The following is a 17,794-nucleotide window of genomic DNA, read 5'->3' as shown; positions in this document are numbered from 1 at the left end:
TTTTAACGCCTAAGCTAGAATTTAATAATTCTCCGACGCATATTTTGAATATCTTCAGTATAAATTTATTTTTTGTGTTAAAAAAAATGAAAAAAAGATCATTTAAAAGTACTTCAACAAGTTTAAGCGTTTTTGTTGGCTTTTAAAACGTATTATTTCAATGTCAAAACAGTTTGACATTTGACGTTGACAGGAATAGGAATATTTTGGTAAATAAATGGCAACGTGCTTTGTGATTTTAATTTGCAGTGTTTAATAGCATTAAAATGAACGAAAACAATATGAAGGAGTTTGCTGAGTTAGGAATTAAAACATGGCTGATCAAGCAGCTTCATACTCTTGGTAAATAACTTGTTTATATTACGACTCCTATCTTAAAAGTTAAAAGCATGAACTAAACCTTAGAGTTACATCAAATGAACATAAGAATTATTATATTATAGTACTAGAATACCATATATCTTTTCAGGTATAAAGGCTCCAACTCCCATTCAAAAAGCATGCATTCCAGACATTCTCTCTGGAAACGATTGTATCGGAGCAGCCAAGACTGGCTCAGGGAAGACTTTTGCGTTTGCATTGCCAATATTACAAAACCTAGCGGAGGATCCTTATGGAATTTATGCACTTATACTTACACCAACACATGAACTTGCTTACCAGGTAAATAGTGACTTAATTTTCAACTTGTATATAAATCGTACACCTTTTTTTTCTCGCTGGGAAAATGCATTTACGCATCCCCCCCCCGTTACCAAGGAGGGGGGTATGTGGGACTCGCCGGCCGAGAAGATGAAAGATGGCTGGAATACCCACTAAAAACCCAGCAGTGTTCCTTTTATCTGCCAGTGGCTGGGTCACGGGAACGCTTGCGCAATCTTCCGTGACCCAGCCAGATATAAATCGTATACCTTATGTTATGTTCTCACGTTCAAAAATCTACTGAACTAGATTGGAGAAAAGTATATTAGATTTTAATTTTAGTGTCGATAGATTTTAATGTTTTGGTAACATATAAATTTTGCTACTAAAAACTCCATTGTATTAACACCCTCAGCGCCAGCTAAGTGAGTGTTTAAAAAAAAACCAATATTTTTTGTTGGAATGTATTTAAAACTACATAATATATCATATATTGTTTTTCACCCGCATTTTACCCTTTTTTTCCTTTTTATCCATGTGACATTTAGATACATGTGTCTTGGGAAATAGTTTGTTTGTAATTCATACCTCCCAGGCCACATACACAGTTACACATAGCACCTAAAGTGTTAAGGGTTAAAGATATTAAAAATATCCTTTCAGATAGCAGATCAATTCAGTATACTAGGTAAACCACTGAACCTCAGAGTATGTATAGTGACGGGAGGATCAGATCAAATGGAGGAATCACTAAAGCTGGCTAAAAAGCCCCATATAGTGGTAGCAATGCCTGGACGATTGGCCGATCACATAACTGGCTGTGATACATTCAGTTTGAAGAAGATTAAATATTTAGTTTTGGATGAAGCTGATAGGTATTCTTTTTCAATAAAATCCTAACATAAAAAAATAACACATAAAAATTATACAACAAAGTGACATTTCATTACATTCATTTATTGTAGGTTTAAAATTTGTATATTGAAGTTTATTTTTAATTTAAACTAGCTGTCTGTGTGGATTTATCCGCATGATATTATAAAAACTTTATTTTATTGTTTACATTTGTCAAATTCTCAATTACAAATGTCAAAATTATACCTTAATAATCTTGCTTCCTTAATGTTGGCAGCTTGTAGTTTATGGTCTCTTTCCCACATGAAGGGGTTTTTTTTTCAATTTATTTACCCCCTAAATTCAATAGTGTGAAAACTTGTAGCCCAAAGTGTGTCATAAGTATATGGCTTTTTATTAAAAAAGTTATTCAAAATATGCCGTCTTTACACTTTATTATATTAGTATAAATTATTTTATATTTGTATACTGTTTTTCTCAATTTTATGCTTTATCTTAAAAACTAGGATTTTGTTTGGTTTATTAAATAGTAACATTTATAGGAATTAATTGATGAATTTTGTTTCTTCAGATTGTTTAGTGAATCTTTTAAAGATGATTTAGACACAATATTCGGTGTTTTGCCACAAAATCGTCAGAATTTACTGTTTTCCGCAACAATAACTGAAGATGTTAAAGAATCTAAGCAACTGCCGTTAAACAAAGATGTAAGTATGATATTGTTTGTTTAAAAATGTATTCTTACTTTCCAATGTATAACATTTTTATTAGTAAATTTAATAATTATTCTTGAGCAATGTATGTAGCTTATGCTAAATTGAAAATTAGAAAAAAAAATATCGACGAATTGAGTACCTCCTTCTTTTGGGAAGTCGGTCAAAAATAGATATAAACTACCGGAAACTATGTCAATGAGTTTCCACAGATGTAAAACAATCTGAAAGAACTACGCTACTAAGTACTTATTTAATTACAATTAGGAAAAAAGTTAAAACAGTATCCTACAAAACTTGTGTGATATGTTGGCTTCCTATCATAACTAATCATACTAATATTATAAATGTGAAAGTTCAGATGGATGGATGTTTGTTAGAGTTTGTAGCTTAAATGACTAAACGGATTTTGATGAAATTTGGTATAGATGTAAAGAGTAGTCTAGAAGAACACATAGGCTACTCACTTTTGTTTTTTTTGGATCCCATGTGGACGGAGTCGCAAGCGAAAGCTAGTTATAAATAAACTATGTATGAATACCATTGTATAGTTTTAATTAGAGTGAAATAATAAAGCATTTGATATATTAGTTTGTAAGATTAATTTAATCCCATACATACAAAGTCACAAAACTACATTAAAGTTTATTACAGCGACTCACAATATGGTCGGAGATTGATTCTCAGTTAACAGTGAGCACGTTGTCTCAACGCTATGTAGTGTGTCCGGCGTACGCACGCGACGTATACCTCGTGCAGGCGCTGCGACAGTACAGAGAGACCACACCGACCGCACATGTTATTGTCTTCACAGATACTAAGAAGTTAGTACTCATATTACATCTTACTAATACTGTCCTCGATAAGTTAAGTCCAAGGGAAACATAAAACACTTTAAGTTATCAAAGGTCTATGTTGTAGAGGTTTTGTGCTCTGATGGGAAGGGAACATATTATGTTTTGAAGTTGAAGAGGTTTTTAAGTTACCGAGGTTTGAGTTATCGAGGTTCTACTGTATTCTTAATGGGAAAGTATAGATGGATGTTTGATATTGATGAAATTTGCTACATATACACAGTATAGTCCGGAAGAACATATAGGTTACTTTTTTAATTCAATTTGCCGTGGAGTTGAGGAAACCCCTATTACTAAGCTAATACCATTACAATATCTATTCTTATCTATACTAATATTATAAAGAGGATATATTTGCATTTTTTGGATGTATTGAAGTAACTCAAAAACTACTGAGCCGATTTTAAAACTTCTTTCACCGTTGGAAAGGTAATTTATCTGTGAGTAACATAGGTTTACTGTTTCTTAATTTTACCCAGACGAAGTCGCTATCAACAGCTAGTAGAATATATGTGTGTGTGAGAGAGAGAGAGAGAGAGAGTCGATACAAATGTTTTAATAACTAATTCTGATATATTTATACCAGGGAGTGTCAAGTGTTATCAATGATGTTAAACTCTATCGGTATGGACAATGTTTGCTTGCACGGGTTCATGCGCCAGCGCGAGCGCGCGGCCGCGCTGGCGCAGTTCCGCAGTAACCTGAAGTGTACACTCATCGCCACTAATGTAGCGGCGCGAGGACTGGATATACCCTCAGTACAGCTCGTTGTCAACCACAAATTACCGCTGGAACCAAAGGAGTATATACACAGGTGAGATTACTGTGATATGTGTAATGTGTACAATGTGCTGTGTAATGTTTTACCCAACTGAGAAAAAGGTATATGTTGGTTTGGATATGTGAACAAAATATTATCAGCCCGCATCCTAGATGACTGAACCGTGTTTAAAGAATGAGGTGTCATTTAATTCATCTTCTGTCCTGGAGTGTTATGGGGTTAGTACCCTAGTTGTGGAAGGGTTATAAGGTATGTTATTATAGTGTAGTGTTACATCGGTACAAAACACCTACAGTGTGATAGAAAAACAATCTAAAATATTAGTTAAAAAGCCCGAGTTTAAAACTTAATCTTTTTTTTATATTTACCATTGTACTCCTTCTTTGGTTACTGTGTAATTTATATGAATTGTTGTGTACTGTTACGAGTATACCGTATGTATGTGTAATGTGTACATTGTGTTTCGCACCTTTTATCAACTTGTTATATTTCAGGGTAGGTCGCACCGCACGCGCGGGACGGACAGGCATGGCGATATCTCTCATCACGCCATACGACATCCTGAGACTTGGCGAGATCGAAGATCAAATCAAAACCAAACTCAGCGAGTACAAGATTGATGGTGAGTGTTTAAAACATAACTTTTTGCATATTTGATTTATTTTAGAAGAACTAAATACATAATGTGAACGAATGCACATTGTCTATTACAAAACACAATGTTGCCATTTTATATGTGGCCATAAACAAAATGAAAAGTTTAATTAGTAAAATTTGTTTTCCTACAGTGAGTGTAGAAAATGGCAGTTTCAAGCAATCAAGTCTGATTGTTTTAACATGTGCATTTTATAGTTTAAAGTGAAAAACTATCAAGCGGCCACCAGAATTCGACAAAGTAGCGAAGCTTCCCAGGTATCCGTATTGCAGATGCGTTGCCTACCTTAATCAACAGGAGGGGACGCCTTGCAATGGGATATTTCCCACTACATGTATCCCATCCCATCTTAGTAGTGGTAGTAGGGTTAGGGTTAGCGCGTATTTTGTGTGAACTTTTCATCTTTTTATGGATTACTCCCAACCGTCACTCCGCTCAGTCCTCACGGGGGGACATCCGTCCCTTTGATGACGAGAGGACGGTTGGAATTTATTTTATTTCATAACGGTTCCATATGAAATAAAATAACTGATCTGTGACCTTATTGGTTATGTTGGGACTAAAAGGTGAGAAGGATGAAACTTTTCATTCTCACGTGGGGACAGAGAGGGGTGACGGTAGGGAGTAATCCCTTTTTATGCATGAAGTCGTGTTTTAAAGGGTTATTTTTGATATCAGATGATGAAGCAGTGAAGGTGTTCACGAGTGTGAGCGTGGCGCGGCGCGAGCAGGAGGCGCAGCTCGACAACGAGGAGTTCGAGCAGCGCCGCCGCAACTACCGCCACAAGAGGTGGCTCATGGCGGGGGTGGATCCTGAGGTTATGGAACAAGGGTAAGATTTATTTGTACAAAGACAATTGGAAATTTAGTAATAGCTTTCGCATGCGACTCTGTCTGTGTAGAATTAAAAAAAAACTTTAACAGTGGTAGTGTCCGCTTTAACATCTTGGCACTGCAGGGCCGACACGCCCCCAGTAATACCACGACCACACAGAAGACAGGCGTGAAATGGAAGCAATTCCGTGTTTCGTCTGATGAGTGTGGTGCTGGAGGCCTAATTTAAGTCCCTTTCTATTTATCACCCTTTTCTTATAAGGAGAGGATGGGAAGGGGAAGTGGATTTGACGGTGGAGGAGATGCATAGGAAGGGGAAATATCCACTTTATGTGCGTCCTTCGTCGAATGAGGGTAGGCAACGCATCTGCAATTGCGGATGTTTATGTGCAGCGGTCACTTTCCATTTCGGTGGATTCAGGCCGCTTGCTCGTTTGCCAACTTATATTATAAAAAAAAAACTGAGTCGCCTGTTTTCTTCCAAACTATTCTCTGTGTACTAAATTTCATCGAGATCCGTTCAGCCGTTTAGGCAAACACTCAAACAACTCAAGAAACAACTCAACTTTCGCATTTATAATATTAGTATGATTTTTCAAAGTAAATGTGATTTAAGACAGATTTTATAAAGACATAGAAGTAATTAATTCACCTTAATATTCTTTTGTAATAAAATACCTTTTTTTGAATTTAAAATCTTAATTAATTGAGAAAATATTGAATTGGAGAGTTTTTGTCCATGTGAGACCTGTCTAAAGACAAATTTACATGTAAATTATTGGATTATAATTTTTTTTAATTTAACAGTCTGGAGGAAATGCGTCGTAAGCGTGTAAAAGCAGCTAAGAAAGCGAAACTCGAGAAAATAAAGCAAATCCAAGCACAAATCAAGAACAATAAAGAAGATCGTCTTCTGCCAGAAAATGAGAACATAGATGTATCTATAAAAGATGGCTTAAAGAAAGTCAACAAAAGTCTTATGAAGAAAGATGATAGATTTAAGAATGTTATAGGAAAGATAGTCAAAATAAAGCGTAAAGCTGATAATCTTAAAGAGAAGAGCGTAGAAAAGGAAGTCAAAAGGAAAAAGAAAGTTTTGAGTAAAAAAGTTTTAAGTGGTAAATAAAAAAATATTAAAAAACTCTAGTTTTCATTCTAATTTTGTATAGCGATAACTTAAAATAAAGCATATTTCTATTTGGCCTGGTTTTTTTTACGGAGTTGTCGTTTTTCAATGTTACAAGATATGTGAGTCAGTCGGGTGTACCATTAAATTGTACCACTTACTAGTATCTCGCCAAAAAGAATAGTACCTTTTCCAGAACGAAATTAAGTTACACCAGTCAATTTGACGTACACAACAATAAACACTGTTTTCTCAAATTAATAATGACCCTCACAAATAATGAGAGTAAATAAATGTTTACTACTATAGCCATACGTAATCGAATTTGATTTCGCTTTTATTTCTGTCATCGCTAAATTCTCTACACTATAATCAATAATAGAATTATCCTCTAAATTAGGTAAATTAAATAAGAAAATAATAATTTTAGTTGAGTTCGATAATTATTTAAACCGAATATCGATAGTTCATAATAGTTCGCTGCGTGTTTCGTCACTACGATACCTGTCTATTCAGTATTTGCCTTCTAACAAATTGAATTCGATACTTTGTATACGTCATTTATCAAACTAATCTAATTTAGACAAACTATAATAAAAGTTGGGTTTGATTAAATGAAATAAAAACACTTGAATAGTAATAATTTATTTATACAATGTAAAATTACAAATAAATACAACAATACAATCGTTTAATAAAAGCAACTTTTGATTCGATGGCAAATGATTTTGGCACAAATCTAGCAAAATTAAGCTTGATTTTGAGACGATTTTTTTAAATAAAATACTAGAATACAATCAAATACAGCAAATTATTAAATTAAAATTGATGTTTAAAGACATGAAAATCTAAGCAGAATTACATTATTAAGTTTAGAACATTTCTTTACTTAACACTAAGCCCATTATTTCCGTACTGACAACTTAACCGAACAGTAGAATTAGTTAAAACTACAGTTTTAATGCCTTCATACAGTTTTAACTGATCAATGCGACTGTTCAGTTGATTGTCAATACTTAAATCTGTAGCAGGCTTTATTAATTACTAAATATATGATAATCTGTGCTATTTTTGCTGATAACTTTGAATGTGTTTTTAACTTGTAATAATTCGATGAAACGAAACATAAATAAAATAAATCGCGTATTTACTAAACGTAAAGAAAATATCACATAATTTGCACCGAAACATAGATTTGATCGGGAAAATATACAAAAAAACATAGAACATACTAAAAAAAATAATAAAACATTGCATTGCATAGCTATATATTTCTTTTGATTTAACATAGTTATAAACAAGTTTTATTAAACTACTAGCTGTTCCCATGCGACTTCATCCGCATAAAATTATAAAAATTTTATTTTTCACATTTGTCTAATTATCAATTGCAAATGTCAAAATGAAATGACATGACAAACCTTGTCAATCTTGCTTCCCTGATGTTGGTAGCAACTTATGGTCTCTCTCACATTAGGGTTTTTATCCAAAATATTTACCCCCTAAGCTTAATGGCGTGAAAATATATAGCCTAAAGCGTGACGTAAATGTAGGGCTTTTCATTAAAGAAAGAATTATTCAAAAATATGCTGTAATTGCTGACATCTTAGGCAACAAAGAAGTGTGTGTTTACGCTTTATTATATTAGTATAGTATACACCACTAATAATTATTTTATTACATTATGATGTTTTTAAAGGATTTTTAATTTTTTTTTATTATTTAGCCTTAATTTTTACCTCATTATTAACATTTAAAGGCAAGAAATAGTATAATTGAAAGTAACTTAATTATGAAGATTTTTTATTTCGTAAGGGTTACCGATAATGAAATTAAAAAAGAATAAAGTGTCCTTAAGTAGTAAATATTTAAAAAAAAATCAAATATATAATTATTTTAACATCAGCTTTTTAAAAGCGTGTGTGAATATTTTATTTTTAAATGCAATTTAGGCTCCGATTATGTATGTACAATATTTAAAAATATAATATACTTAAAATTATGGATACATTTTTCATTTATACCGCATGGGGTAGTTTCTTTTGACAAACAAGACAAGAGCTTACTCTGACATGTGTAAAGTATGAGTGTATACCGTCAGGTTACTTTGACATGTGTACTGAGAACACATGGGGAGTTTACTCTGACATATGTATTGAGAACATACGAAAAGTTGGTTTTAACATACGTAAAATATTACAACATACATGGAAGTTACTGTGAAATGTGTAAAATATGAGAACAGACGGCGAGTTTACTCTTACGTGTGTAAAGTCTAAAAGATACGGATGTTTACTCTGACATGTGTATTGAGAACATACGGAAAGTTGGTTCTAACATGTGTAAAATATTACAACATACATGGAAGTTACTATGAAATGTGAAAAACATGAGAACATACCGGTGTTAACTCTGACATGTGGACTATCGGAACATAAAGAGGGGTAACTTTGACATGTGTAGTGAGAACATACGGAGGGTTACTCAGACATCTGCAGCAGAGAGTTGATGGTGGCGTCCTTGTCGCCGCGGTTCGCCTCCAGCACAGACTTGATCACATCCTTCTCGATGCTCGGGAACATCTCCTCGATCTGATAATGAAAGAAAAGAAAGTTAAAATACACAATAATAAGGTAACATAGTTAACTCTCACATGTGTAAATGACCTAAAACTCTTGACTAAACATTGAGTAGTGTGCGCACCTCCATAAAAACTCATAGGATAAAGCGAGACTAAACAGTTGTGCGATAGTTTAGTCAAAGGTGTGCTCGCTCTAAAAATTAATTTGCAATTAAAAAGTGTCGTTTCCAACTATTGTTGGATCTTTGGTGTCGGCCAACATTATCACGTTAACTCATTTGAAATCGATCCTTATTAACATAGACATAAGGACTTTTGCATACCTGTTGCAACTGCTCAGGCGAGAGCTGCTGCTGCTGGTGCTGCGGCTGCGGTGCGGGGTAGGGCGCGGGGTGCGGCGCGGGGTACACTGGCATGGCGGCGTACCCCATGCCAGTGCTCGGCACCACCAGCACTGGCGGGAACGTGGCTACCGCCGCCGGACCCACCTTCATATACGATACATTTAGTATTGATAAAGAGACTAATCAGATACTGGCTTTCGCCCGCGACTCCGCGCGCGTGGAATTAAAAAAAAAGTAAGTAGCCTATGTCTACTTTCAGACTACCCTCTATATGTATGCCATATTTTATCGAGATCCTTTCAGTAGTTTAGGCTACAAACTCTAACAAACAAACATCCATCCATACCTTCGCTTTTATAATAGTAACATTACAATAATAGTTTTAATAACACTGTTGGTTAAAATTACAATGAAATCATAGTAATAACCACTTAATTTGTTTTTGTCTTTAAAGAAGCGAGTATATTTCTTTTTTAAAGACCTGTAAAGCATTAGTTTCTCTGGTTATATAAAAAAGCATCTGATTCTCTTATAAAAAATAATTAATCCATGTACTTACCGAGTAGCTCAGCACGAGGTTGATCATCCCTTCTTTACCATCTCCCTGTTTACCATTCAAAGGGTACCAATTCTCGTGTGTTTCACCCTGAAATATAATATAATAAATAGAATTCAATCAATAATGTATCAGTTTGTTTTAATTGAAATCTCTCATGCCAAACAATAACAATATCTATACTATTATAATAAAGCGTAAACACACTTCTTTGTTGTCTAAGATGTCAGCAATTACACCATATTTTCGAATAACTCTTTTTTTGATAAAAAGCCCTACACTTACGTCACGCTTTAGGCTATATATTTTCACGCCGTTAAACTTAGGGGTAAATATTTTGGATAAAAACCCTAACGTGGGAAAGAGACCTTAAGTTGTTGCTAACATCAAGGAAGCAAGGTTGCCATGGTCTGACATCATGTCTTGTCATTTTGACATTTGCAATTGATAATTTGAACAATAAAATGTTTTTTTTTTGTAATTCTATATGAATGAAGTCGTATGTGAACAGCTGGTATTTAATACATACATATAAGAAAACATTGTGTTACTAACATTGAGCACGGCTTGCGGGATATTGATGTGAGTCCAGGCGATTAACTCGTCCATTGTAAACGAGCATTCGTCGTAGATCTCTAAATAAATAGAGTTGACACCGGGCGGGAGTAAACTGCAAAATAAACCCTAATTACTGGAATAAAATTACCACCTCTATAATGTAAATCAGTGATTCTCAACCTTTTTTTGTTGCGGCACATAATTAACGACTTAAAAATTTAGAGGCACACACAGAGAAAGATAAAAATTGTTTACTTACTACACACTGCATATATAGTTTATGACAAAAATATGCAAAATTTGGCAGCAGAGTAGTTGAGAATTACTGATGTAAACAGTAAACCCCCTGAAACCTCATAACGTGTTTGATGGTTCCATGTTATCGGAATCCTAAGCGTAAAACGTTTATCAATAGGGCAGTACCGTAAATCGTGTTATAAGGGGTAGATGTGACGTTATATGGAGGTACGGAATTCTTGTAAGGGGGTTTAATGGATCGACAATCATTTTTGAATGAAATAGAGTACTAATAAAAAAATATTGTTACTCCTCTAAACGATAGATGTCTCTTCATTGCTAAATTGTTATTAAAAATACTAAGGTCAAGTAAAAATGTTTATTAAAAGGTAGAGATTGAATATTGATTTCGGTCTTGTCAAAACATACCAATGTATAACTTTATTCCAACGCGGAGTTCTTCCACCACTGGGGTCGGTCTGGGTCTCGTATATGCAGTGACCCACGCGAAGACGCACGTAAGGGTCCATTCGAGTTAGACCTGGGTTGACAAACGAATGCCGTTAATATGTGGCAACACATTCGCACCGAATTCTATACTAGCGCTATCGGCAGTTACATTTTGAATCTCAGTATAAGCTTGGTAGAACTGTCAGATTGGTAGCATGGTTTCTTTCTCTCTGTTGAATATTATTCTAGACTGTAATTTATATTGTACCATTCTATAATATGAGAAATATATGTGCTCTACAAGAAATCAAGCGTCCTTTTTTTATACGCAAACGTTGGTGACATTCATACCGATGTCCCACAAGTATACATATGCAGTTAAAATGTCAATACAATCTGGTTTATAACATCAGGGGTCTACTACGAAAGATTGCGAGAAAATATTCGTCATATTATCGACATGATAGGCCCCTGTTATATAAAATATCACACATTACTGCTATTCTTATAATTGACCGACTTCCCAAAAGGAGGTACTCAATTCGTCTGTAAATATGTTTTTTTTATTTAAACCGTTACTTATTGTACATTTCTCATATGAATCCTAAACTAACATACATTAGTATTAGTAACTATATATGGTAGAGAGAGGTAACTTTTTTTTCAATATTTAACGATACTAGATTAATATTTGAAATATAACATAAGCTTCTTTCTATGAAAGCAGATTATAAAATAATATATGGAATTTTTAAAGTGTTGAAAGTATTATGTGTATTTTGTACAAGTGGCTTCTAAGAATTACTTAGGCTTCTTTAAGTATCAAACATTTCCGCGTACACCCACATAAATATGAATGGTTTCTGTTTAGGTTAGAAAAACACTACATAAAACAAAACTGCTAAGTTTTTTTTAAATACAGTGATTCAAAAACATTTAATTAGTAGAGAAATATCGATAATTTTAGAGGTTTCTTTTTTTTATATCATAAGGTGGCAAACGAGCAAGCGGCCACCTGAATCCGCCAAAATGGCGAAGCGACCGCTGCCCATAGACATCCGCAATTGAAGATGCGTTGCCTACCCTCATCCGACGGAGGAAGAGACACACATAAAGAGGATATTTCCCCTTCCTATGCATCTCCTCCACCGTCAAATCCACTTTCCCTTCCCATCCTCTCCTTATAAGAAAAGGGTGGTAAAGAGAAAGGGACTTAAATTAGGCCTCCGGCACCACACTCATCAGACGAAACACGGAATTGCTTCCATTTCACGACTGTCTTCTGTGTGGTATTACACCGGTGTGCCGGCCCTGCACTGCTAAGATGTTAAATCGGGCACTACCACTGTCAAAATTCAATAATCATTCTAATGTGATGTAAATAAACACATTTTTCGTATTAGAATTGGACCCGTGCAAAGCCGGGGCTAGTCGCTTGTCTAAACGTCTGAACGGATCACGATGAAATTGGCATGTTGGTATTGTCTGGAAGAACACATGAGCTACTTAGTTTTTTTTTTCACGCGGGCGAAAGCTAGTATAATAAATAAATCATAATAGCAGGTGTACAAGATGTAAATTGTAATAAGATCTTAGTTATTATTTATTGTAATGTGTCATTTAACAATGGAAAATCCAATTATTCATTGGAATAAAGTCACTAATAGGGATTGAATTTTTATTGATGTCTGCCCGTGACTTCATTCGTGGAATTAGAAAAAAACTTAGTAAGTAGTATTTATGTTCTTGCAGACTATGTTTTAAGTTTTAAAAACTTAGAAATCTGACAAATAATAAAATAAAAATGAAGAACAAAATCATTCCCCAAGCCGACTGGTCATCGTGGGGGATAGAAGACCACGACCCTCCATCATTATAAGAAAACATACTATATACTATAATCAAAATATTCATCAATATTACGAGGAAAAATAGACAACTACATTACAAAAAATAAAAACTGAATACAGAAGAAACCAAAATTAACAAGATTAAATAATAAAAATATAAATTAGAATTATAAATATGATGGAGGAGGCCTTTGCCGACTGGCAAACAGATAGCTTCGAAGAAAAAATAAATGTGTAACTCTGTATACCTAGTTCATAAGTTCTTTGTAAGCTATTATGAATAAAAGGCTATTTCATTTCATTTCATTTCAGACTATGTTTTACATCTTAGGTAAATCTAATTGAGATTTGTTATTCTATTTATAGAGATATGTAGTAACAAACACCAATCCAACCTTTACAAATATAAGAATGAATTATGATCATACTAATATTATAAATGCGAAAGTTTAGATGGATGGGTGTTTGTTACAGTTCATAGCCTAAACAACTGAACGGATCTCGATGAAATTTGTTATAAATGTATAGGGTAGTTTGGAAGAACACATAGGCTACTCACTTTTGTTTTTTTTATTCCAAACGGAAGAAGTTGCGAGCGACAGCCAGTAATTTACATTTTAATTTATTTGCATGTTTGTAAATTGCGAAAAATTTTGTCGAAATGTTTTCAAATAAAACGTTCATTATAATAGTCTAATACTATTTAAGCTAGTTAAAACTCTATTTGAAAATATAACCTCATTAACATAAATGTTTCGGTTCTTGTTAAATGGAAGTAAATTAATTCAAAAAAATAAGGAATGTCACGGTCTTATAATTAATTTAAAAAAAGCTTTCGCCCGCGACTCCTTCCATGGAATTCAAAACAACGAATGTAGCCTGTGTTCTTCCAGGCTATTATCTACATTTATGTTTCATAAAGATCCAACTGTGTAGGCTACAAACTTTAACAAACATCCATCCATCTAAACTTTCGCGTTTATAATATTAGTAAGTATGATTATAAAATCTTTATACAAAGTAATCTTACTAATCTTACTTCTTACTAATATTATAAATGCGAAAGTTTAGATGGATGGATGGATGGATGTTTGTTAGCGTTTGTAGCCTAAACGGCTGAACGGATCTCTATGAAATTTGGCACAGGTTTAGAGCATAGTCTGGATGCATACTTTTTATCTCGGGAATAGTTACGGTTCCTGTGGAATTCATTAATTTAGTTTTTTTAATGTTTACTCGATTATTCTGCAACGGTTCAACATATCTTATTGAAATTTGGCACAAATATAAAACAAAGTCCGGAGTACACATGGGATAAGCTTCATCCCCGAGAAATGTCCGGTTCACGCGGGATACGTAACTTTTTGTAATTTATATAGTTTGTATGTTTTCTAATACCACGCGGACGAAGTCGCGGGCAACAGCTCGTGTACTATAAATATATATTTTTCAATATCACTTTATATCTATTGCACATGTGTATGGATGCACATTCATCATTCACACAAAAGTGTGTTTCCCTGTGAGCTCCTATTACCGAAACACAATGCTTTCATTACGTTTTTGTACATATGTATTGGTAGTGGAAACCCACGGTTAACACTTAATGCGTACCCGCTTTTATAGCTGGAAAGTATGATTTCTCTTAACAAGCCCACTAGTAGAACTAGTTGCATTTACGACCAAGATATTAAAACTTACTTAAGATTTATATTAAATTGTAGTCTCTAAAATCTAAATAAAAAAAATTATAAAAATATATTTCTTTCTACATGAGTATTCAGTAACAAAAAAACAGACAAATTTACATACTTCTTTTGGAAAGTCGGTTACATATAAATTGATTACAGTTCTTGTAAGATTATTGTTTACAAAATTCTTATAAAAACTTACCATAATTTTTAGATAGCTTAGCTTGAGCTATAGTAATGCTGAGTCTGGCAGTCAGAGGAGGTCCAGTAGCGGGTACCTAAAACAATAACCTCATTACACTAACTAAAAATACATGGATAGAAAAATGATTATTTTGTAATAATAATTGTATAGCTACAAAACTCTACCTTTGTAAATACACAATTAAGGACAACTAAGAGGTTATCCCACCACTGGCTGACAGAGGCTCAGATAGCTTAAAAATGTCACTGTCAGATAAGGGAACAAAATCTGATATTTACATCACATATTTTACACATTAGATTGTTATCAGACAATTTACAATTTGGTGGGACAGGCCCTAAAGAAAGTATATTTAAACAGGATATGTGTAAGAATTTAAACATGACAGCTGATAGACATATGGAGGAGTACATACTGTGCTCCTCAATAGGGACAAGGTCAGGTTGAATGATAGTCTTTTGGTAATGTCTATTAAAAATAATCAAAGGTCTTAAAACCATTATATTGTTTAAAATTAATAATACCTATTTCATATTGTTTAAAATGTCAATATACTGTTACGAGCGTGGATGATAGAGTTAAAACGCCTTGAACTTCTTGTCGTTATTCATTTGTCATTTTATTCCAGAACTTTCTCGATAGTCTGAATTACATACATTTTATAATGGAACATTCTCGATGCCGTTTCGAATATTCCAGACATCTTTTGGCGAACGTCATTTTTGCTAGTGGCCGCGATCGAACATTCTGGAAACAGCTCGATTTTTCTTCGGATATGAATTACGTTACTCATCAATAGATGAAGTAGTGACAATACTTAATTGTTAATATAGTAAAATTTTTTAATAATCTTAAAGGCATACTTAAGAAAAAGTGGCTTCAGCGGTTTCCATTTTTAGATGGAGTGCTTCTTAAGAGTTATACAATTTGCATTTAGAATATTTTTGAATTTTAATCAATCTAAAAATGGATGCTTGACTCTTACTTGTATGATAGAACAGTTTACAATGAAAAATATTGATTTGTGTTTTATTCTTGTAAATAGATAACAAACATTTTTAAACAGTGCACTGCTAGCAGTATCCAGGATACAATATTAGATAAAACAACTTATGCCAAATAAAACTCTAGAAATTTAAAATGTATTAAGAAATGTTTGTGCTAAGTTATTTGTAACAGCATGAAGGAGATTTAAAAAGAGAAGGACAGAGAGGAGGGCAGCGGTCTCTTGCCATTTCAGTGGATTCTGATGGCCGCTTGCTCGTTTGCCACATTACTTTATAAAATTAAGGAGATGTAAAGGCTATAATGTTATAAAAAACCATTCTAAAGAAAACAGTTATGTGTTTCAAGACATATGACAAGAAATGTCATCAATTGGGTTCAAATGAATGTTCATCATCATCATCTTCCTCATCTTATTCCACTCTGGTAAGATCAGCAACAGGTTTTCATCCTCCAGGTGTCTCTTCCATCATATCAGTTGTCACTCATGTGATACATGTTAAGATAATAAATTCTAACCTTCTTTTAATCTGTGTCCAGTGTGACAAACAACTAATTTAAAAATCTACTAAACTAGTTTACTGTATATCCAAAAATATGATAACAAAAAAAAACCAGTTTTTTTGCTATAAAAAAACTCCATCAAATTAACCCTTAATTCAATAGTGTGTTGTACAACTAATTTAGAAAATCTACTGAACTTGTTTAGAGAAAAATATGTGAGATTTTGATTTTACTGTGTATACATATATCTTTGCTACAAAAATTCTGTTGAAATTAGGATTAAGGGTTAACTATACTTACAGTAGCTCCACTGAGTTGTTGTTGCAGAGCGAGGGCAGCCTGGTAATCTGCATCAACATTGTCTACAGTACCATCAGCCCTCAGGAACCCAGCAGGCAGCGGACCCAAGAGCAACTGTAGGGTTTAAATGTATCTAATTAATTTTATAACAGTATACATAAGGAATATATAACATTTTTTTTATCTTATAAGGGTTATTGATGTTTTATAACAAAGTGTAATTCTTAATGGATATATTTTCTTACAATAAACGAATTTTCTATATTTTGTATTTTTTTAATTTGTTAGTCTATCAAATTGTGTTAGTCAACCATTTGTTATTTTTTAATCCATTGCAAAAGGTATATTAATTTATAAAGTCTGAGCAATCTTGATGAAATTGTCTACATTACACTTTCACTGTTTCAAGGTTTTTACACACAAAAAAACAAAATAGAATCAAAACAAGATGCATATTAAGCAGCTCTTACGTGCGCAATGTTATTTTCATCCGAAACCGGTCTTCGGTCATTAATTTCGATCTAGTTTATGTCGAACAAACAAAGACGCAATTTCTTTCTATTTTCTGTATACTGTAAATTGTTGTTGAATAGTATATTGACCAAGACATTTTTGTAGAATTGATAAGATTATTATTACTAATATGAAAACAACGCAAAAACATGAATCATTCCTAAGTACAAAATATATTGCAATACATTATTAAATATTTTAGCTCACCCTACGTCGGCGTTCCTCGTTCCTATCAGCTTCATTAGGTAAAGTAGAAGTCATGATCACTACTTCAATCTGCTTTCTTCCCAATAAAGATTGTATTAACAAAGATGTTTTTCAGCACAGAAATCTCGCGAACGTCTATTCTCTTTTATCAATTTATCAATAAATGAAATGACAGATGACAGGGAATGACAGGTGTAAAATGCAAAATACAACAGATAATATTAAAGATTATTTGACATGACAGTGAATCGATTTTTCATGATTTCTATTGAAATTAATTAATGGAGACAGAGCTTTTTAAATAGTACGTGTCTTAATCAAGTAATTGCACAA

General features: G+C 33.4%; 2 protein-coding genes across 2 annotated transcripts; one reads left to right on the top strand and one right to left on the bottom strand.

Moving 5' to 3' along the window:
• The first annotated feature begins 185 nt into the window (after positions 1 to 185).
• On the top strand, positions 186 to 6,486 carry LOC106105370 (probable ATP-dependent RNA helicase Dbp45A). Its single transcript, XM_013285661.1, has 9 exons — positions 186 to 342; positions 470 to 663; positions 1,306 to 1,517; positions 2,069 to 2,204; positions 2,865 to 3,034; positions 3,651 to 3,878; positions 4,340 to 4,467; positions 5,179 to 5,332; positions 6,142 to 6,486. Exons 1-9 carry the CDS (start codon positions 267 to 269, stop codon positions 6,458 to 6,460), a joined length of 1,617 nt encoding a protein of 538 aa, XP_013141115.1. The 5' UTR covers positions 186 to 266; the 3' UTR covers positions 6,461 to 6,486.
• A 1,921-nt stretch (positions 6,487 to 8,407) lies between these two features.
• Positions 8,408 to 17,629, bottom strand: LOC106105611 (toll-interacting protein B-like). The gene is made up of 8 exons (XM_013286029.1): positions 17,462 to 17,629; positions 16,742 to 16,855; positions 14,930 to 15,005; positions 11,166 to 11,277; positions 10,497 to 10,611; positions 9,945 to 10,031; positions 9,365 to 9,529; positions 8,408 to 9,051 (listed from the first exon to the last, which is right to left on the bottom strand). Exons 1-8 carry the CDS (start codon positions 17,513 to 17,515, stop codon positions 8,941 to 8,943), a joined length of 834 nt encoding a protein of 277 aa, XP_013141483.1. The 5' UTR covers positions 17,516 to 17,629; the 3' UTR covers positions 8,408 to 8,940.
• Positions 17,630 to 17,794: the final 165 nt, after the last annotated feature.

The sequence above is a fragment of the Papilio polytes genome, unplaced genomic scaffold, assembly GCF_000836215.1.
Source record: "Papilio polytes unplaced genomic scaffold, Ppol_1.0 DF822845.1, whole genome shotgun sequence".
NCBI lineage: Eukaryota > Metazoa > Arthropoda > Insecta > Lepidoptera > Papilionidae > Papilio > Papilio polytes.
This window is presented reverse-complemented; position numbering and strand designations above follow the sequence as displayed.